Genomic DNA, 24,196 nt, shown 5'->3' with positions numbered 1-24,196 from the left:
AAAACGTGAAGTCGGACCATGCTAGAACCACCCCCACCCGGAGGACCGACATAAGGGTCAATGGTGTGCCAGGTTGGATGACTGAGGTGTTATATCGACTCGACGGTTACAAAAGTCTGAAAGGGTTTCAGATACGTTACATAAGGTGTTATGCTTCATTATAGCGACATAGGGAGTTAAGGTACCATTATTATGAGGGAATTCAAAGAGCCACCTCTTAATGGTGTCAAGTCATAAGATCAGCAATATAAAAGGAGCCTCCTCCGGAGGGAAAGGGCAAGTAGATATTGCACCAAAAAACTATCATATACACCTACAATACTCTTAATAGTTACAACCCTACCTGATTTACTTCGGGAGGGTTATCCAAACGTGTTTTATAGGAACAATCTTCATCCTGTCTCATTGCATATATACAACAACTAAACATAATCTTTTTTGTTATGTGATCAAGAGGTAGTTTGATAAGGTCCAATTAGGTTTGTTGTAATAAATTGGGTTGGAAATTCTTTGGGGGTTTCAAGGTAAATCCATTTGGGGTTTTTCTCAAAGATCAAGGATTAATTTAGGATTTTTTCACAAGATTTCAGAATTTGAATTCAGCCAAGTGAAAGCTTTGAAGAAAGATGTTTATGCCAAAGGGGGTAACAGTAGTCAGATGATCATTTTGGTAATCTTGGGTCACAATAGTTCGCAATTTGGATTCAACCGAGTGAAAGTTGCGAAGAAAAGGGTTATGTCGAAAGAGTAGCGGTAACTGAAGGATCAAATTAGAAGCTAAAATCAACATCAAACATAGGTTTTGAGGGGTGGATTGCTCTTTTTTCTCTTGTAAACAACATTTGCAAAGATTAAGTTTCATTATCTCAATTTTGTTTGAAATTGGGGGCAAACATACCCATAACGAGGCCGATTGTGGAACTATTTAAACAAATCTCTCTCTCTCTCTCTCTCTCTCTCTCTCTCTCTCTCTCTCTCTCTCTCTCTCTCTTATTTTTATTGCAAATTGTGAAATTATTGTTTGTGCAATCAATACATTGAGATAATCTCTTTGATTAATAATTTTGCAAACTGTTTTTGTTGAGTTGATTGTAATTTATATGATTGCAATTGCTTTTCCATTTCAATAAAGTAAAATAAAAATCTAAATAGAATTGATTGCATATCAAGTGTTCGACAAATTTCTTAAGTCAAGTTTTTGTTTGATATTTCATTGGCAATCGATTATTAGTGTATGGTTTTATTCAAACGTAGTTGTTGAAAATAAATTGATTAATTTTCTCATCAATCAAATACGTTCTATAAGGTTTAACGCATATTCGATATTTTCGATAACGGCTCAAGATAAGTGATTGTCGATCCAGAATTGTTTTCACTTTCCATAGTTAAACCAATTTTTTAAAACACTTTTTAAATAAGAAAATTGCATTTTCGATCTATTCACCTCCTCTAGATTGTAGCCTATAGTCTAACAAGTGGTATCACGAGGACCGGTTTATCTTGTGCTTTTAAATTGTTTAATAGATAATTGATTCTGAATCTAAATGGGCATATAATATAGTGCCCATTTTCTATGGAAAAAACCATGGTTATTGGAAGGACTATATGTGTATCCATCTTAATTCTATTGATAAGAATGTATGGAAATCCGTCCTAAATGGCCCATTTGAAAATTACTATGACCAATGCGGATGGTGTTGTTTTACCTAAATCGGAAGCATAATGGAACGTGGAAGAGAAAATGGTCGTATGATTGGAAAGCAAGGAATGTTCTCATATGCTCTTTAGGAGTTGATGAATATTATTGTGTTTCTAATTGTAAAACCGCTAAAGCTATGTGAGACTTATTGCATTGCAAATTACTCATGAGGGAACAAAAATGAAGTCAAATAAGCTAGAAACGATACTTTGAACCAAGAGTTTGAACTCTTTCATATGAAGCATGGTGAAACCATTACCGATATACAAAAAAGGCTCACTCATCTTGTAAACCGTTTGAATGCACTTGGTAATCCTGTTTCAAATAAAATTGCTACTAATGAAGTTCTAAGATGTCTTAATAGAGAATGGCAACCTAAAGTCCCTGCCTCTTCGTTGCTCTTCTTCTTCTTCTTCTTCTATCCATCCATCTCTCTCTCCCCCTCTCTCTAAAAACTTAAAGCTTCCATTTTTAAAGCTTTCAAAATTTCTCTTGTTCTTCTTCTTATTCTTCTGTCGATTAACAATGGATTGATAGAAATAAAATCTTTGTGCTTTAATGAAAAAAATGCGTGAAACATTTATGTGTTGTTACACTTTGAAGGGTGGAAACATTACCATCTTTGTAATGCTTCACCAATTAAATTTTTTGTTGTGTTTCACGTTAATCGTAAAAACATGTCTTATAAAAGTAAGACAAGTTAGCTACGAAAAACTTCACAATTGTTGCTAATTCTATTGCCTTTTGTATATTGGAAGATGAAGCGTGAAAAATGCAACTTGTAGGGAGATGGTAGCTTGCATGGAGTTGGAGATGATATCTTACATGGAGTTGGAGATGCTAACTTGCAAGGAGTGACTAAAGGTATTCAAATGTGTATGTTTAATTTAGATATGTGTATGTGTAAAAGTGTGTATGTTTAATTAAGATGATAGTGATGCATACACTATATATATAATTTAGATGTGTATATGTTTAAAAGTGTGTGTGATGGTGATATATGGTTGTGTATATAACTGTTTGTTAGGTATATATGCCCTTTTAAATCTTATTGTGTTAGGGTTACACTAACCACAAACTATTAGACTTCCATTCAAAATCTTAGTTATATGACCACTACTGCACACTTCATTGACAACATATGGAAATACCACAAAAATTTATTAGTTTTAGTTTAGTTCTAAATCACAAAGGTGAAACCATTGGTAAGCAAGTCGAGGAGATTTTGAAATAATAGGGGCATAGGAAAGTGTCACAATGACCCTTGATAATGCAACATGTAAGGATGCGGTTGTGTCTCATTTGGAAAAAAAACTTAAGAATAATATTGCTTTAATGGGTGAAGGTTTTTTTCATATGAGACGTGCTACTCATATCTTAAACTTGGTAGTGAGAGATGGACAAAGATATCGTGAATTGGCTATTAAAAGTGTTCGCGATGTTGTTAGGTTTTTGAGGTCTTCACCACAAATAGCTTTGAAATGTATGGAGTGTATAGGAATTGCAGGTATAACATGTAAAAAAACTTTGTATTCATGTTTCTACAAGGTGGAATTCCACTTAATTATTGTTGGATGCTGCTGAAAAGTTTCAAGTAGCATTTGAAAAGTTAGAGGACGAGGATCCCGGATGCATAGGGTTTTTTGGCCTTTAGGTCCACCTTGTTCTATTGATTGGGAAAAATCTAGGAATTTTGTGATTTTCTTTAAAATGTTCTATGAAGCAACTAAAGTGTTATCATCTTCGCATGAGGTGTCCCTGCATTCAACCTTTCATAATTTGTTTTCTATTTTGTGTGAGCTTCAAGAAACTTCTTTGAACATGAAGACTTTTGTGTCTCTAATGGTTTCAAATATGACGTCTAAATATGAGAAATATTGGGGGTATGTGAAAAACGTAAATCATTTTCTTTACTATGGAGTGATTATTTACCATAGGTTTAAGTTTAACTATATTTATTGGTCTTTTAATGGCATGTATGAGGTTGATATTGAACTAGTTAGGAAAAGAGTTGAGTGTGTAAAAAAATAGTCTCTTTAAACGGTACAATTGGTATAAATCTGATCATAATAAGAATATTGGGGCTAGTCTCATAAATGCACCATTGGGAAGCACTTCCCTTAGAGAAACATCTTCCAACCTAATAATCCATCACTTTTATAAGGGATGACCGGATGATGCTTTTTGAAAGACACTTGAAGGAGAAAGACACAATGAAAAATTAAAATGAACTAGATAAATACTTAGGTGACACTTGTTATGGGATGTGGAAAATTTTAATATTCTTAACCGCTGGAAGAAGAATTGCACCTATTACCCTCTATTAGCAATAGTGGTTCGGGATGTGTTGGCAACATCCATTTACTGTGTAGCTTCAAAAAGTACTTTTAGAACGGGGGAGGATTTTAGACATGTATAGGAGCTCTTTGAGTCCTAAAATGGTCGAGGCACTTATTTGTTCTCAAAACTTCTTGAAGCCTTCTGACAACAACCAAAAGTCCTTAATATGATTGAAAAATATGAGATAACCAATTCAATTGTTTCAGGTACTTTATGAATCAAAAATTCATTTTTTTAAACATTATTTAAATAATTTTTTGTTGAAATTAAGGCTCTTTATACTTTTTTAATAAATGGCAGAGTTTCATGTTACTGGAGGAGCATCTGCTTTTCAGCAGGCTGAGCCTGTTTAATTTATTCTTAGTTATGAAAGATATAATTATAATTTTTGGATTCAATTTGGGACTCAACAACACAAGCTTATCTTTTTGAAACTCATATTTATTGTTTGGGAATTATGTTGCAACCTTTTTTGCATATGGACTATTGGAATCAATAAGGTTCATGCTTTTGCACCATGAAATGGGTAAGACATCTCCCACTTATCAGTTTATAATGATTCTTTTAGTTTCTGGTTTATAATGATCCTTTAAGTTGTTGGTTTTATGATTATGAATTAGTTTAGTAAGTTATATAGATGCACTAGTTAAATAACTTATCAAGTTATGATGATTTGAACAACCTTTTGCTGTATACCACTATGCTCATGAGCCTTTGTTATTTGTTTTACTAGTATGCTTATCTATTACTTTAAAAATTGAAATTGATTGACGAAAATATGACTGAAAATTATAACCAAGTTAGTTGATGTCACATAGGTACCATGAAACTGATATGAGGACCGAAAGAACATCTTATTGGCAACTTACAAGTCTTCAAGCATTTTGGCCAGACCTACAGGCTAATAGCTTGACTTTGAATTCACAGATTATAAATTATGTTTGAAATCTTTTTGAATTTGTTTATCACTTATTGAAACTAAGTTCTTATTGGGGGTATACCTATTGTTAATTCATCTGACTGTGGGTTCTTCAATGTGTGGCAGTAATTTGGAGTGTTATCGTAGAGATATTTTTTATTTAGTTAGTTTTGTTATAACATTGTTCTCATTGTATATCGTCATCATTCTATCATTATGTTTTTGTCATCATTTTAACATTGAATTTGGAGGTCTCTCAAGTTAAAACTTGATTTGTTTTTTGTTTGGAGGTCTCATCTCTTGAAGGTCTCTCAACTTAAACATTGATTTGTTTTTTGTTTGTAATTTAAAATGTGCTAATGAGCATTAATGTGACATCATTGCAGAATTAATACATGATCAAGATGTCTTCGGTTTCTATCCAAACGAAAGATTTTGCATTGGATTTGAAGAACTTTTGAATCTGGATAGGGAAAATGTTTCTAATGTTCGACTTGCAGGTTATACATCTACTAATTATCTTGTTGTTCTTGTGGAAATTCTACATATTCATGTTATAGATATTATAATGTTGAGCTAATCATACTTATGTCTTAACATTAGACCCTACATCTTTTGGTGATAATTGCAGATGGTCATGTATTTTGTTTTTATCTCGTATGTGTGAGGTTATTTTTGAACTAATCAGAAAGACTAGAATAAGGAAAAAGTAGTTTCAACTACAAATATAAACAAAATCAAATAGAGTGTTCATTGATGAATTTATTTGTAAAATATTTAAAACTTTAAATTTGGATGACTATAATATATTTTTTGACTGTAATTTGAATACTTATTTACGATTTGTTGAAAGTTGAACTATTTTAAAATTTATTAAGTTTAACTATAGAAAAATTTATTTGTTGTAAAAAGTGTTAAATTGAAGTATTTGTTTTATTCAGAGGCCCAATTTTTTTTATTTAATATTGCTTTATTTAAAAAAGTTATAATGTAATTAAATATTTTATAACAAAATTAATGATCAATTAACTGTTAACTGAATAAATTAATCAATTTTAACTAATAAATTAATTAAATCAAATCCGATAAAATCGATTAAAAATTCAATCAAAATTGATTCTAACAAATACTTTCATGATTTCGGTCCATTTAACCCATTAAATCCGAACCCAACCCAAACTGATAGCGTGTCCAACCCTATTTGGTATCATGTGTGAAATGTGATGCTATCCCTAGTCGAAAAAACAGGAATAGTGACGGAAAGGCGTGTGGGACAGGGTCAGCGTGATTTTCACGCGAGGACAGCTCAGCAATTGTCAAATATTCTTAGTTATAAAAGAAAACGAAAAATCAGGTGACAAATCCGCAGTTTATATTTCATCCGATTAGAGGGAGTAAGCGAAGATTCTAGAAGACGCGTTGCAGCAGTAGAATAAGCGGAAGTTTGTTAGAGAGATTAAAGGCGCAGATACAGTCAGAGAAAGAGAGAGGTAAGGGTTTATCGATTCCAAAAAGAAGCGACGAAATATGTCTGGTATTGCTCGTGGACGCCTTGCTGAGGAACGAAAGTCATGGAGAAAGAATCATCCACATGTGAGTTACTTTTTATTCATTGATTCATTGATTAACTTATCATCAATTTGATGGAACTTGTTTCTCTCAATTTAGGGTTTCGTTGCCAAGCCTGAAACGCTCCCTGATGGAACTATCAATTTGATGGTCTGGCACTGCACTATTCCTGGCAAGCAAGGGGTACATTTTTTGGCTTTTTTCTTTAGTAATTTTAGATGTGAATATAGAACGATATACCTTGTTCTCAAATAAATTAGAGTTTGAATATTTCAAAAGGTCTTTGACTCTTGTCAAATTTTACTCATACTATTAGGGACTAAATTGATAGTAAGTAGTTAAATATAGGGCTTAGTTTGATAATAAGTTGTAATGTATCGCGCTATAGCGGATCAGAGGCCGACTGTCATGGGAAGAGACTTAGCGATCCATAACATTATAGTGACGGTTATAGGGTAAATAGCATAAAAGCGGAGAAGAGTGGTTTCCCGCCGGGAGCGGTTTCTAACCCGTTATCCTTTTCCCCTCTAGAAAAACTGAAATTACCCCTTAAATTTACAATGTTACTATGTTTTAAGGATAATTTTGGATTTTTCAATCAAAATTGAGTTGAGACTAAACCTTAACCTTCCTTCATTCATAGTCGTTTATGCTCTAAGAGTCATGTGTGCTTTGATTTATGAATATTTTGTGTTGAGTTAATTGTTTAATTTTACATGAAGTATATGTTTATAATTATTATTTGTAATTTCTCCTAAAAAATGATCAAATAGAGTGGTCATCCTGCAATATGCTATCCGACTTTTGGGGTCGGCAGCTCTGTGCCGCTATCCAGGAATGACTAATCTGATTTCACTTTTAATTAGATAATTTGTTAATCCTCCCCCTCATGGTACCTGGAAGCACGCTTCCTGGTATTGTATTTTGACAGATTATAGCTATGTAAGGGGCAGATTGAGATATTATCTTTATTTATCCAATGAAGAATTTTAGATTTGTGGTTTGATGGATTTATCAAACACTAACAAAATCAAGTTCAGTAACTTGATAAAAATTGAATGAAACAAAGGTTGAAAACAAATATTGTTGCCATTCAGGAATCTTATCACGTCTTTGTAGCGTTGCCAAAATTTTCGACAGATTTCTTGTAACTTCTCTCTCTAAGATTCAGAGTAGAATTGGTATTCTTTAATAATCACTAACTCTCCACTACTATCAAACCCATTAGGGAAAATTTAAATGTATGATAAAAGTCACCGGCCCTAATTTCCTAGCTAACAAATCAAGCCTTATTACAACCATTATAGACAGTGCTAGAATTACTACAATATCTGTAGTTCTAGATTTGAAAACATTAAACTGAGTAATGTGAAACCTCATGCTAACACATACTTTCATGATACTAATCAATTCTTTTGCACCAATACTTTATTTCTGATACTAGCATTGTAGAATTGAACTATATTATCGTGAATAGTAAAGATATTATCTTGTACCTTTGAAATTACCAACATTTTATCATTGAAGGCTTGTGTTAGTGAATAATGTACTTTTGATTCATGCCTTTGATAACATTTGCAAGTGATTGAGTAGCCTGTTCTTTAGTTTGAACAAATGTTAGTTATTCTCCTTGTCAAATTCTTTACCTGAGACAATGCCTTGGTTTAGACTTGCAAATGAATGAGCTGCCTGTTTGATATTGTCACTGTCATTTGCTGCAGACTGATTGGGAAGGTGGCTATTACCCACTGACAATGATCTTCAGTGAAGACTACCCCAGCAAGCCACCTAAGTGCAAATTCCCTCAAAGTTTCTTTCACCCTAATGTGTATCCGTCTGGAACTGTTTGCTTGTCTATACTTAATGAGGATAGTGTAAGTATGATTCTTTTGATGATTGCATAACCGTTTGAAAGTATTATATTCCATTTCACATGCTTCTGAATGTGAATTTATGTTATTATTCTTACAATTTTTAGGGGTGGCGACCAGCTATAACAGTGAAGCAAATTCTTGTGGGTATTCAAGACCTGCTTGATCAGCCAAATCCTTCTGACCCTGCCCAAACAGAAGGCTATCATCTATTCATCCAGGTAAATAACCAGAATCTCCCCACGTTTTCCAATTGATATTTTGGCTCCCTGCTCCATAAGAATTGTTAATATGTTTGCTCTTCAAGTTGCATTTTATTAAACACTGCTATAAGAATAGATTATAAGAAATGGTTGTTGTATAAAGCTGTAGCCAATTAGATTAGGATGCTTATATTTGTTTGTGATTACAAAAGGTGTGTCCTTACATAATAATGTATTCTGCAGGATGCAGTGGAGTATAAAAGAAGGGTCAAGCAGCAATCAAAACAATATCCACCTCTTGTCTAGTTCGATATGTGCTTCACTTTAGGAACTATTCTAGTATGGTAGATGTTGTTTTCTATTTCTTGCCTGGTGCTAAAATTGTGTGATTGCTCGCTGCCATAACATGCAGACTCCTTGGTTTTAACTATTTTTATTTACTCTCAGATCTGGATAACATGTTAATATATGACAATGTGAAAGTCAACTAATAATACTTGTTGGCAATACTTGCTGGTTCATTTTATAGAAATGGATAACTTACTATTATATGGGGTTATGATTACCAGTTTGAATTTGTTGTTTCCATTAAGATCAATAATAGATCTAAGTGGTGAACTGGTTTTTCAATTGATAGCTTTATCCTAGATAAATTATAGATGGAATTTTGCATTTTCCTCTAAAAAAGTGCTGTAATTTCGGCTTGATTGACTTTGTTCCTTTTAGTTAGTACATGTTAGTTTTTCACCTTTTCTCATCTAAATATGTTTGAATGTCATGTGCCATTCAAAGGAGAGTGAAACTCTGCACGTTTCCTCTTAATTCTTAATATTTGGAAGATCATAATCTCTTGATCTTTTCCACTTAATTCTGGATTGTTCGTAAGCCTCCAAGCTTGCATGCTTAATGACGGGATACAAAGGAATCTGGATTGGTCGTAAGCCTACAAGCTATTATAAAATTCAAATTCACGGAAACCAACCTCATTCTTAAGCTCAATTTCATAACACTCGTTTGAATATTACAATTTAAAATGTTCTTTGTTGTGATAAACTAAAACACATGGATTTTCTGTTATATAAACTAAAACACAGATGAAACGAAATAATGTTTAATGTTTAAGGGTTGTTCAAATATTAAAATTCGAAATCTTTAGTACTACCACACACCAAAAGGAATGGTAGAAATGGAAAGAACAACATAAATTTGTACTTATAAAATACATAACATTGCATAGATTTTTCGTTAATCTAGAATTAACATTACATTTTATCATTTAGAGATATTACATTTCATCAATTAGAGATGATCGTGGATATTTCAACATCTTTAAAATATTGTCGGTCAATCTCGCAACTGTTGTACTTAACATAATCATTAAATATTTATTGCTCAAATTTATTGAAATATATCTTTTCAACATTGTCAATAGAAGATGAACGATAATAAAGCTCCACAACTCTTTGATTGTCTAGGTATCACAAGAGATTTTTAGTGTGGGTTTCAGATGGATAAGACGAGTTATCTCAGTGAACCTAAATTAGGGGTGTTCATGATGCGGGTCGACCCACGAACGTGCTAATCCAAACTGAACCAACCCATAAATTATCCGAACTCGTTCATTTACGAGTATATCCAACCCAACCAACAACAATCCATATAATTTTTGTTCCGATATCGGGTTTGAGTTTTGTAACTCGTTGATCAAATTCATTGATGTGACATTAGTAATTTCTTATTTTTATTATTATTTTAAATAGACATATAAAATTATTATCTCAGTACTAACCATAATTTTTTCAAAAAAGCTTTATTTTTCACCAATAATACTACTAGATCAATAAGTTTACGTAGTTCTAAGACTAAATGTTTTTTTTTTCTTATATCGTTTTCAACTTACGTATTTTATAAAATTAATGTGTCTTGTGGAATTTTATAATATTATCTAGTGTTATATGATGTGCTTCATCTATTTTGTGTGATAGAAATGAATATAAATGTATTGAATTGTCTTACAATATTTTTAAATTGAAATTTTTTTATTATTTTTTAATTTAAAATACAACCCACGAACCCAACCCAACCTAACCCATATATGAACGAGTCAATTGGGGTCGATTTTGATAATGAAATTGTGGGTTGGACGATGAATCCAACACATTAAAGTTTGAACGGGTTGGGTAACGGGTTAGGTCAAACTCAGTCCAACCCAACTCATGTACACCCCTAACCTAAATTTAAGAGATGGTTTTTTGCTGTTGAAGTAGACAAATGTGAGATACGAATATTGAGATATTATATGGTGTTTTAGTTAACATAAGTGACACCTATATTTATACAAATTTTAGATCAATATGGACCTTAAAAATTCAATCTCGTTTGAGAGGATATTCTGGATATTGAAATCTAAAATCGCCCTTTTAACGCATATGAAATGGGGTATGTTCAAAGTTTAAAATTTGGATTCACTTCTCATAGACAAAACCTGTTAAAATCATAACTTGTTTTTTGACATATAAAATACAAACATAACTTGTTTTTGGCATAGAAAATTAAGTGTCCAATATTTGTACGAGTAATGTTAGATATACATTTAAACACTTTAAAATGTATTCAAATTACATTGTTGAAAACAACAATTCAACATTACATAAAAAAAACGAGTCACCAACTAAATACATCATAAGATAGAAATTAAAATGCATAAAAAAATGTGTCACCACCTAAATCTATATCTATGGATGATTTTGTCTTTGACTTTTGTTGATTTGATTCTTTTTCAATCTCGTTCAACTTGATGAACTCTTCCATCCAATCAAAAAGTTGCCCAACCACGTTTTAACTTCTTTTATGAAATGAGATGTCCACTATGGGAATGTCTTTGGTATATGATATCCTAGTTTCAAATAAACTTTAACTAATTGTTGCGATTTTGAAAGCCACACAAAACACATAATGCATCCTGTTGGATTTTAAGGAGGGCTACTTTGAAGTGAAAAAATGTTTCGGAGAAACCATATCATGTCAGTTCGATACACACCCTGTTATACGCACTTGAATAAGATGACTCGTTTTAAAGAAACACATCTATTTTTCCTCTGATGTTTGACCAAATAATGTTTGTATCTTGTTATGATGATTTTGGATCATTTGGTTCACATAGTCCCAAACTCTACATAAATAACTTTTACTATTTCCCAACCAATCCTTCAATGTAGCATGAGCGGATCCAACTCTTTTATTTGTCATGTTTCCAAAGTGTTTAAACTGATTGGTCCAAGTACATACAACTTTTCTCCTTCAATTGGTCTAGAATTGTACTTTCAACATATTTCAAGAAATTCAGATATTTTCACACACGGTCCTGAAATGTATGACATATTCAACATATAAATCTTTCGTAGAGGAATTTATTAAAACATACCAAATATCCATTATGCTTTCCAATATCACACCATTATTTTTACCATTTTTCTATATACACACTTGATTTGTTTGGTCCCTACCGCAAGTTTAAGACTACTTCTCACATTTTTTTTATTATATGGTACTTATAAATAATGCATATGATATAGGAAACACATTTGCAACCGAATTCATAAGTGAAATATCTGTAGTAAGTATTCTTGGTCTTTCAACATAGTCTGACACACCTCCAAAGCCCAAGTAACATTTTCATCTTTTTCACTTTCCAAAAATGCAAACCCAAACAAAAAAGTAATCTTTGCAGAAGTAACACCGACAATTTCCAAAAGTGAAAGTCTTTACTTGCTGGTATTGATAATTTAAGTTGAATCCCTCAGGTTAGACTTTAAGTTGATTCCACTAGGCAAGACTTTAAGTTGAGTCCCTCAGATGAGGCTATAAGTTGAGTTCCTCACACGATACTAAGTTAAGTGGAATAGGAGATGTTCCATGAAAATTTAGCATGTATACTGCCCCCTAAGGGCTGCAGGGATCTTTTAGAGAAGTATTACATTCATATTTTTCTTTTAGGGTGACAAGGATTTTCTTGTAGAAGTCCAACATTTATATTGTCTTTTAAGTGCGACAAGGATCTTCCTATGAAAGTCCAACATTTATATTACCTTTTTAAGACGACAAAGATCTTTCTATGGATATCTAACATTTATGTTAACTCTAGAACGTAATAATCTGTTGTAAATATCAATAAATTTTTTCAAGTAAATTCATACACTGACAGGAAAACCGCCTTTCATCTTTAACTAGAAACCTAAAAATAATTAAGTATACTAATATTTTAGGTTAACAAGTTCAAAGTTTTGGGGATGAGTCATCCATCTAGATCCTTGGGCTTGTAGGCTTAGTGAGTTAGTTTCTAAAATATGCCGTATGGCCCTTTCCAGTTGGGTTGTAGTTTCCTCTATATAACGAGCACAAAAACATGTCTAAGTACTAAGTCGCTGTGCAACATTTCCCTTAGGACCACCATTTATTTGTATCTTATGGCCTCCATTTGCTTGGCGGAGAATTCCCTTAGGTGGGAGACATATCTTGTCTTGTCAATTAGCTCAACAACACACATTATCCATGCTTCGTTTTTGTTTCGTACTAAACTTAGAGTGGTGCAAAGAGGGTGTGCCAATTTTGATAGGTAACATGGAATCCACCAATCCAAATAAAGTTCAGGTGCCCCCTTTGGAGGGGAATTTTTACTTACACCAATCACTACAAGAAAAAAGAGTTTTTGCAGCGATAAAAGTTGTTGAGAAAGATACAAAATTGCTGCAAAATATATTTTTTGCAACGAAATAATTGTCGTTGCATGTCGTTGGTATAAGTGCTGTTGCGAAAAGTTTTGCAACGACATTTAATATCGCTGTCATAACCAATGTTTATGCAACAAAAATTATTGTTGCCTTACTAGGTATAACACAACAACTATAGTCCTTGCAAATAATATATTTTTCAACAATTAAAATTGTTGCAATAAGTTTTTTTTTAGCATACAACTTGTTGCTATACCATCTATTTCTCAACAACTAAAATAATTGATTTAATTTACATTTTTCTATTAACTAATTTCATTTAATTATATATAAAAAAATTAGTAAGCATCGCAATTTTAATTTTATTTGTCATAATTGTTAAAAAAAAGTATTTTTGAATATAAATAATAGTATTATTAATGTGATTTTTTTAACATGAAACATAAACAAAAATTAATATAAACATTATTAAAATATAATGTATAATTCATAACTTATCCCTTTCCACGTCTTAAATTGAAAAATGATAAATAATTCAATTATTACAAAAATAAAAAATAAAAATTACATCAATAATAAATAAAATTGACTGCATCTTGCAAAAGTGTTGCAAGAGTATTGGTTTTTCCTCATAACTTGATTTGAACCTTTCTTCTCAAGCAGTACTTGAAACATCTTTAGTTTAAAGTATCTGCAATTTAAATCCGATCGAAAGTTATAATTCAATATGACTACTTTAATAAAAAATTTACTAACATAAATCCTATTGGTGGGATTATGAAGAGAGGACCAACATTGAAAGTAAAAAAATTCATGAGCCAAGAAAACTTCAATATACTAAACAAACCAGCACACAAACAGAATCTCACTCCCTCCACAAAACAACAATCTTTTACTTATTCATACAACTTAAGTATCCATACCCCACTCATAACATAATTACTCCAAAAATTTGTTTCCAATCTTCCGAAAAACAATCTCAAATTAGATATAATTACCATATAATGAACAAAAATAATTTTATTTAAACTAAACTTACTTGTATCTTTCCATGATGTTGATTGACCTTATCAATCACTTTTCCAGTGCTTAAACCTAGTAATACAAATTAAACATTAATATATCAAATGCCTCATCTAAAACAACCATGAAACTCATAAATACAACATATAACTTGCCTTCTTAAAATTGGACACAGAGAGAAAAAGAGTGAGAGGAAAAAGGAACCCTAATACATATAAATTTGTTGGTGAAAAAGTCAAAACAAATATTCTCTTTGGTGTGACATCTAACAAATCCATGAAAATAATAAGGAAACTCATATGCACGATCAAATCAGAATATGAGTAAAATAGAGATAGAGAGAATAAAATCAGTAGAAAATGGTGAGTGGTTTTAGAATAAGAGAGCAGTTGAGAAATTGTAGGGTTTATGAGAAAAAGAAAACGAATTTATAGGAAGTAGTGGTTTCTCTTTTTTTTTTAAAAAATATATAAATGTTTTTAATTAATAAATATAATCAATAATTTATTAAAAAGTACTATATTTTGAAATTATCTACTAATGCAATCGGTAAGGAAATTATGGTCCTTAATATAATTTTTTTACTTAATATGCCCTTATGACATAAATTTGCATAACTCTAAAATAATATTTTAAATTCTCTTAATTCTAGACACATTCATTGCGTGAATATTTGCCACCATTGAACAGTAAATGCTGATTTAATGCATGAAAACTTGGCCAGCAAGGTTGAAACTTTTTATTTATAAAGCTGATTTTTTAGTCTCTAATAAAAATACACATTAAAAACTTCAATCACATAAAAAAATCCCACAAATGCCCAAGAACTTGTTATTATTATAGTTATAATGACAATGATTTTCATGGAATCATTCTTACTAGCACAGAAAAAAATTGAATAAAATTGTAGTAGATATAATGTGTATAGAGTAATAACATAAAAAAAAAATGTAATTACAGAAGCAAATTACTAAATAAATATACATATAATCTTTGAATTAATTTTTTTATATCACGTTCGCATTTTTTAATTTTTTTACTTGATATATTGTTTATTATACTCACGACAAATATGTAAAAAAAGTACTCTTTAAAAATTATTATTTTTTAAATATTTTTAACTAAGAGTTATTGTTATAAATTAGTAATTTTTGCATTGATTATAAAATTTTTGCAAAAATTAATTTATTATAACGATATAAATTAGTCGTTGCTATATGTATGTAAATAATTGTATTATCTTCGGCGGCAATAATTATTGTTGGAGATTAGTTATTTCGTCCGCTAATAATATGATATTTGAGAATGAGAAAAAAATTATTACAACGATTTATATTAGTCGTTACAATATGCATATTAAAAAGTTGTACTATTTTCAACAAAAATAATTATTGTTGCGATAAGTCATTTTTCCCAACGATAATGAGATTATTGAGAAAATAATGACTTGTAAGAACAACTTAAATTAGTTGTCGCTATATCTATATTATTGCCAGCAAATTAAAAGTCGCTGAAAAAAAGTCGTTGCCATATATCTTATTTCTTGTAGTGAATACACAGTCCCTTAAGCACAAGGTCTTCATAAAAGGTGAAGTAATTTAGCCTATTTTCCTTACTTAGAGATCTTTATACGAGATTTTAAGTTGACTCCCTAAAGCAAGACTTAAATTTAGGACCCTCATGCGAGACTTTAAGTTGAGTCCCTCATGCGAGACTTTAAGTTGAGTCCCTCATGCGAGACTTTAAGTTGATTTATTTAGGCGATACTTCAATTTGAGTTCTTCAAGCAAGACTTTAAATTGAGTCCCTTAGGTGAGATTTTAAGTTGAGCCCCGTATGAGAGACTTTAAGTTAAGTCCCTTAGGAAATACTTTAAGTTGCAATTTTACACTCCACAAGGTGTCAATTATACTTGCTAAAAGTACAATATGTGACAACCCCTTGTTGTGGAGGTCTGTAAAAGGTTTTTAGAGTCGTTGTGGTGTTAGAGCAAGCTCACACCGTAAAGGTGAGAAACTATGTATGTGGTGTCGTTTGCGTAATGAATTGGGTGGCCCTTTTAACCTCATGTGGAGTTATTTATAAGAAATCCATGAGCCTGGACTGTAGACCCTTAAAGAATATCACATATTCTTTTCTAATCTTTCATCTCTTAAGTTCTTTCTTTTTTCATTTTATTATTTTTATTCTACTGTTCTTTCTTCCAATTACATTTTTAATGTTCTTCTTCTTATCTAATCGCATCTTTTCTACTCTTTCTTTTTCATCTTCTCTAATATTTCATCTCCTCTTTTTTTTCTATTTCATTATAATGTTTTTGATATTATTTTATACTGCTATTTTATGTTTTTTATTCCACTTTTATTTAATATTATTTTTGTATATTAAATGAAAAGTTGTTATCCAAATATGATGAATGTTGTTGTTATTTGATAACACATAAATGACTAAATACAAAATTATGTTGTCATTAATGTGTATGTATGGCTCTATAAATTTTGTAAAAAAAAAACGAACCAACCAAATCAATCCAAACTGCATTAGTTTGGTTTGGTTCGATTTTATTTCTAAAAGCCAACCAAACCAAACCGTATACTTTTTTCTCTTGCAGTTCAGATAATTTTATACGTCAAAACCGCACCGCAAACACCCCTACTAATTCATGAGTGGGTGGATATTATGAAAGAAAGCCAAACTTTAAATTTAAGAAGAAGAAAAAGGAAAAGATCTTTTACTTAAAAATAAACCCTCGTATGCCACGATTGAACTAATAAATATTATATTAATATATTCTTTCATCATTTAAGAGAATTACTCCACGTGGTGCATGCAGTTATACACAAACAGTTTTCAACTAATGCATTTCATTACCAAAACTTATATAAATAGACAACCAAAAATACTACTAAGTCACAAAATCTAGCCACCACCATCACCATGGAGAATCAAAATGAACCAAAGCTCAAATCAATTTTCCTTCCTTTTCTCTCAACAAGTCACATAATCCCTCTAGTAGACATGGCAAGACTCTTTGCTCTTCATGGTGTAGACGTAACCATAATCTCCACAAAACACAACTCCACCATTTTCCAAAACTCCATCAACCTCGACTCATCTCGCGGTCGATCCATTAGAACCCATATCCTCGAATTCCCAGCTGCCAAAGTTGGTCTTCCAGTAGGAATAGAATCTTTCAATGTCAACACACCAAAAGAAATGACCCCAAAAGTCTACATGGGCCTTTTCCTTCTCCAGCCCGAAATCGAAAGCCTCTTCGAAACTCTTAAACCGGATTTCATTGTCACTGACATGTTCTTTCCTTGGACAGCTGATGTTGCTAAGAAACTCGGGTTTCCTAGGATTATGTTTCATGGCGCGAGTTATCTTGCTCGCTCTGCTGCGCATTCTGTGGAAATGTTTGCACCCCATTTGAAAACTGAGTCTGATACTGAGAAATTTGTGTTACCGGAGTTACCTGATGAATTGGAGATGACACGTTTGCAGATACCGGATTGGCTTCGAACTCCGAATCAATATACTGAGTTGATGAAAGTTATCAAGGAATCAGAGAGGAAAAGCTTTGGTTCTGTTTTCAATAGTTTCTATAAACTCGAAAGTGATTATTATGATCATTATAAGAAAGTTATGGGAACTAAGAGTTGGGGACTTGGACCTGTTTCTTTATGGGCTAATCAAGATGATTCAGATAAAGCTGCAAGAGGGTATTCAAAAGAAGAAGAGGGTGAGAAGAAAGAGGAGCAAGAAGGGTGGTTGAAATGGTTGAATTCTAAAACAGAGTGTTCTGTTTTATATGTGAGTTTTGGGAGTATGAACAAGTTTCCTTATTCACAACTAGTTGAAATTGCACATGCACTTGAAGATTCAGGTCATGATTTCATTTGGGTTGTTAGAAAAAACGAAGAAAATGGAGAAGGTGGTGTTTTTCTTGAAGAGTTTGAGAAAAAGGTTAAGGAAAGTGGTAAAGGGTATTTGATATGGGGTTGGGCACCACAGTTGTTGATACTTGAGAATCCTGCCATTGGAGGGTTGGTGAGTCATTGTGGTTGGAACACAGTTGTTGAAAGTGTGAATGTTGGGCTACCAACAGTGACATGGCCATTGTTTGCGGAACATTTTTTCAATGAGAAACTTGTGGTTGATGTGTTGAAGATTGGTGTTCCTGTTGGAGCTAAAGAGTGGAGGAATTGGAATGAGTTTGGGAGTGAGGTTGTGAAAAGGGAAGAGATTGGGAATGCTATTAGGTTGATGATGGATGGTGGTGAAGAAGAAGTTGCTATGAGGAAAAGAGTTAAGGAGTTGAGTGTGGAAGCAAAGAAAGCTATTCAAGTTGGTGGGTCTTCTTATGATTAAGGAGCTTAAGGAAATTAAACTTGCTAGGGTTTAACCTTAGAAACTTCTACGAAAAATCAGTTTTTTTGTTTGTTTGTTTTATTGTTGTTTTTCTTCTTTTGTTGATCCCATGTAATGATCTTAGTGTGAGTTCAAATATGGAAAAAAATGTAATGTGATGTTAATCAGAATAAGGTAATAAATATGTTGAATTGGTGAGAATTTTTGTTAATAAAATGTGTGTTTTTTGTAATAATTAAATATTATATTTATTTAATTGACTTAATTAATTATTAATATTTATATGGTATTTTATTGTTATTAAACACTAGTATTGATTTATCTAACTTGCCTCTACAACAAGAGTTGTCGTGTATTGTACTTTTAGTAAGTAAAATTTGTGCCCACTCTAGAGCTTGGTAAAATTGACATATGTCACACTTATCATTTGTAACCCTTATTTTGTGCCATCTTCCTATAGACGATGCAAAAACAAAGTTTCGAGATCATTATCAACACCATTGCAGGAGGTTTTATCGGTAGGGGAGAGTCTAGTTTCTCCTAGGAAAAATATGCTATAAAGGTTTTGACAATAAACATCATACCCGCCGACGTCACAAAAACCCTAGGGAGTGAGCCAAAATCCAAAATCACTTTCTCTAGTAAGGACGCCATGGGCGTTCTTCCTCCCAACACGATCCCATGGTCATCACAGTGCAATATGATGATTGGGATATAAAGTGAGTATTAATTTATCCTAGAAGCTCAACGGATGTGTATGCTCTAACTTGACCAATATTACATCCGAGCATTCAAAGTTTTCTAGTTGGTCTGTCGCACGAATAGGTACAAGTGAAAGGTTTAGCTCTGATGCAAACTCTAAAACAAACAAAGTAAAATTTTTTGTAGTAGATGCCTTGTCCCATACAACTCTGTTATGGGGCTTCCCGCTCTTAACTTATTAGGGATGTATGATGAACCTCTTTTAACAATGTGGGTACATATGTTTGATTTTTTATTGCATGAATAATTTGAGTTATAATTCTATTCAATTGCTTCTTGTTCGTAATGCTTTTTATGTGAGATAATCTTTTAATATGATGATTTTGGGCACATATACTGACCATTAGTCTATGTGTTGGATCTAGAGCAATTGTTGTACTTACGCCGGTTCCGGTTGAATAGGAATAACAAACCTCGAGTAATGGCTTATGAATTTACGTGTTATTGCACCGCCTAATCTCACTTACGCCGGTTGACTATGGATTCTAGTATATATTAGTGAGCTATACACCAAGGGATTTGGCATAGTAGTTTTGTTAATTCGACGTGGAATTATATCAACGATGTCATTCATGTAATACATCAAACATCAACAGGCGGAGAAATAGAGAATTCTATACAAAACCTGACCGCTTTTGTATTATAGATAGAACAAAATTTTATCTTTTTCGCAATTAAAACTCGAATCCCCTCCCCCCGTTTGGTACTTTATTAACACTGTCTTTTTATTACTTCAAAATTTTGTCTTTTTATTACTTTCTTAACATTGTCTTTTTATAAATAGTAGTCCTTGTGGATACGATATATTTTTTTATTACTTCGACACTATTGACACACTTGCCGAGAAATCATCAGTAATCTTCCTTAATGATGGTGATGGGATTCGGTCCCCATAGGACAGGTTTAGGGAGTTGTGAGATAGGAATATCATAAACTCCATTTAGGACTTCCACAAAGGATGGATTTTGATTTGAGTTGTGTGTTTCATAAGAGTGGCTTATGGTATAGGCAAGGCAAGACATGCCCAATGAATATGAAAAGGTTTTATGAATGTTAGAGTTTAAGATGAAGCTAGGACAATCCATTGAGAGGGATGAACAATGTCATGATTCCTACCATCTATCTAATTATTTTTTAGTAATTATTAGTATATTTTTCACTATTGTTAAATAAAATATTTTAAAAATATTAATATATAGAGAATACAATTAAAAATAATTAAGTAATAATTGAAAATAACATTCATTCCATATTTTTTAATAAAATAGCATTCATTTTAAAAGATAATATTAATTTTTATATCTTTATATATTTTAAAATAAAAATTATTTTTAAAAATGAAAATAATAATAAAAAAAGACATTTATGAGAATGATGAGTATTGTTTTACATCATTCATTAATATAATATACTCTTATAAATAAATAAAATCAGATCTTGACTTTGCTTTTGGTGATTTTGGTAACCTTTTTATATTTCACTCAAAATCAATCATTGTCTTGTTTTTGGATGGCGCTTAATAATTACTCCCCTCATAATCAAATTATAAGACATATTGGATATTTCACGGAAATCTAGAATAGTAATTAATGTTGTATGGGAAAGATAAATTATACGTTCATCGTAAAAAGAAAATTACAAGACGTTTGAATTTTTTTTACCTATCCCCTCCACCCAAATGCCCATCGGTAAAACAAAAACACCCCCGTGTTTGCCTTTGAGGTCTCTGATTCTGATCTTCAAGAGGTATTTGGTGTATGTTCTGATTCGCTTGAGGTAGAGATGCTTGATACGATGGTCCCAGTTTGCGGTGCTTTCAAAGAGATTTGTGCCCATGTTGTCGAAGTTGGGTCGAGACGGTTGGGTTACATGTGGGTGGGGTGGTTGGTAAAATTGGGTTGATGAATCATGTTGGAAGTGAAGTAATGGTTCTTGTAGGGTTTAAAAGACATATGGTGGTTAGGTGCTTCGGTGGTGTGATGTTTAACTGTACATTTTGGGTGCTATGGTAGGAAGTAGGGGTGTTCATAGTTCATAAACTGCACCGAACCAAACCACATTTATGGTTCGGTTCAGTTTGCAATAACCACTTCAATAAAAATTCAGTTAACTGTTAAAATGGTTTCAATTCAATTTAAAACTAGTTTAAAATCAGTTTATTTTATATATTGGTTTATAATCAGTTTGCAATTTTAAACCAAATTTATATTTTGAATTTTTTTTAAAACCAATTTTGTTTATTTCATTAATAATTAAAAAAAAATTATATTAAAAAATATTTTTCTATATATATATATTGTAACTTAAATTTTTTATTTTTAGAAAAAAATATTTTTTATTTTCATTTTCAGTGAAAAAAATTATTTCCAATTCTTTTAAAAAATTTCAAGAGCTTTTTTTATTTCCAAAAAAATTAAATTATTTTCGACATTTTTTTTAATTTTGAAATCTTTGTTTTATATTCAGAAATTATTTTTTATTTTCAAATTTTAATATCTAAAACTGTCATGGTTTAATCAAGTTATAGCACTTGAGATAACAACCGTTGCATTTGATATACCGTTTCGTCATTCAACAATTTCTGCTTCTGCGTCAACAATTTCTCAATCTTCTCGATCTCTGTTTTCTCCAAAATTTAAACCCTTTTCCGCAATAAAATCACCCATGTTAGATATAGGTGTGATAATCCTGGATATCTTCAAGAATCGTGTTTGTTCACTTTCCGAACAAAGTATTTCGACCCTATTCTTGTCTGGGTTCACGAAATCTTTGCGGGGATAATTCTTGAAGAACAATCTGTTTCTGACAATAGAGAACAGATCAGAATGTAGAGAGGAAGTATGTAATTTCGTGTTTCAAATCGAGACCAAAAGAATCCTTATATAGGAGACCAATGATAGAAACGAACAGACACACCTTTTCGGAAAACAGTTATGTCTGTTGGAACGGGTGCAACTATTCAAACGAATTGTTATGTCCGTTGGGAAAGGGTGCAACTATTTAAACGAATTGTTACGCCCCTTGGAACCCGGTTTCTATTATTCATATTCAATTACACGTTTGGCTCGACGAGCGTGCACTCCGCACTACCCTAACTCGTTTCAAACTTAACGTATAATTGCTTTGGCCTAAAGTAAATCACATTACTACCAAAATACATTGATGATACTAAAATCACCAACAAACTCCCCCCATTTTAGTATAATCCTTGATTTACTTTCAGGTATAACGATCAAATAAATGCATAGAAGAAAATGTCTTACGATTGAATTTTCATCTTAGTACAAATACACATTCCAAATATTCGAAAATCGGGGTGTCATAATGATTGAACCCGTCAATCCATTTGAATATCTAAAGATATAGTACACATATGTTTCTTACAATACTCTACTATTCATACTTGACACTTTACAAGCCATGTGTCCTTATCCATTAATAAGCATATAGGAAGCTAAGTCCAAGCTTCTTGAAGCGGCAAAACTTCATGCTCACATAGGTGATCCTTTTAATCTTGCACCTGCATTAGCAATTTTTCAAAAGAACCATTAAGAAGATATACTTCAACCTAGCCATCACTTGCAGGTCTGAGCACATACCTTGGGAATATAAACACAATTGCTCCAATCTTTAACTATGATCTTTCCTCATTGAATTCTGCTTCTAACGTTGTATTAGAAGGGAATTGGGTATACCATAACTAATAGATTTAAATGGACTTTAATCTCATCCCAATTTCCGACTTCTTCACTAAGTCTCTTGCTAACCCCTTCGTCAAGTGGTCAGCTAAGTTTTGTTGCGACCGAACAAACTCAATAGATATCACCTCATTCATGATTAATTCCCTAATCATACTATGTCTATTACCCAAATGTCTAGACTTTCCATTGTATATTTGGCTATATGCTTTAGCCAGTGTGGCACTACTATCACAACGGATATAAATTGGTGATATCGGTTTAGGCCATATCGGAATCTCATATACCAAGTTCCTTAGCCATTCTGCTTCTTTACCAGCAGCAGCTAATGCTACAAACTCAGATTCCATTGTGGAACTAGTTATACATGTTTGCTTCTTGGAAACCCATGAGATGGCACCTCCCCCAAGCAAGAACACCCATCCACTTGTAGAGAATGAATCTTCAACATTATTTATCCAACTAGCATCCGAATAACCCTCTAACACCGAAGGAAATCCCATATATGACAATCCATAATTCATAGTACCCTTCAAGTACTTGAATATCCTAGTTATCGCATATGCCAATGATGTCTACTAGGATTACTAGTAAATCTACTCAACTTTCCAACCGCATACGCAATATCCGGTCTAGTGCTAATCATAGCATACATCAAAGAGCCTATAGCTCTTGAGTATTCGAGTTGATCCACAAGTTTAACTGTATTTGGCATAAGCTTTTCTCCTGGATCCATGGGAGTACTTACTGGAGAACAATTTCCATAATTGAACTTCTTAAGTATTTTCTCAATGTAATGAGATTGCATAATTACAATCCCCTTATTCTCCCGTTTAATCTTAATACCAAGAATAACGTCCGCTTCTCCCATATCTTTCATGGAGAACTTTGACGACAAGAAATTCTTTGTTTTATCAAATTGATTTTGGTCGGTGCCAAAGATCAACATGTCATCAACATATAGACAAATGAAAACTCCTTTACCGGATGTGTCAAATTTGCTATATACAC

At 32.2% G+C, this 24,196-nt stretch overlaps 2 protein-coding genes across 2 annotated transcripts; both read left to right on the top strand.

The window, feature by feature from the left end:
• The first annotated feature begins 6,265 nt into the window (after positions 1-6,265).
• LOC131652218 (SUMO-conjugating enzyme SCE1-like) lies at positions 6,266-9,150 on the top strand. The gene is made up of 5 exons (XM_058922022.1): positions 6,266-6,551; positions 6,627-6,710; positions 8,249-8,401; positions 8,506-8,619; positions 8,845-9,150. The coding sequence occupies exons 1-5, from the start codon at positions 6,486-6,488 to the stop codon at positions 8,905-8,907; spliced, it is 480 nt and encodes a 159-aa protein (XP_058778005.1). The 5' UTR covers positions 6,266-6,485; the 3' UTR covers positions 8,908-9,150.
• Positions 9,151-17,269: 8,119 nt separating this feature from the next.
• LOC131646898 (soyasapogenol B glucuronide galactosyltransferase-like) lies at positions 17,270-18,740 on the top strand. Its single transcript, XM_058916832.1, has one exon. The coding sequence runs from the start codon at positions 17,292-17,294 to the stop codon at positions 18,723-18,725; it is 1,434 nt and encodes a 477-aa protein (XP_058772815.1). The 5' UTR covers positions 17,270-17,291; the 3' UTR covers positions 18,726-18,740.
• Positions 18,741-24,196: the final 5,456 nt, after the last annotated feature.

The sequence above is a fragment of the Vicia villosa genome, linkage group LG2 (assembly GCF_029867415.1).
Source record: "Vicia villosa cultivar HV-30 ecotype Madison, WI linkage group LG2, Vvil1.0, whole genome shotgun sequence".
NCBI classification, from domain to species: domain Eukaryota; kingdom Viridiplantae; phylum Streptophyta; class Magnoliopsida; order Fabales; family Fabaceae; genus Vicia; species Vicia villosa.
This window is presented reverse-complemented; position numbering and strand designations above follow the sequence as displayed.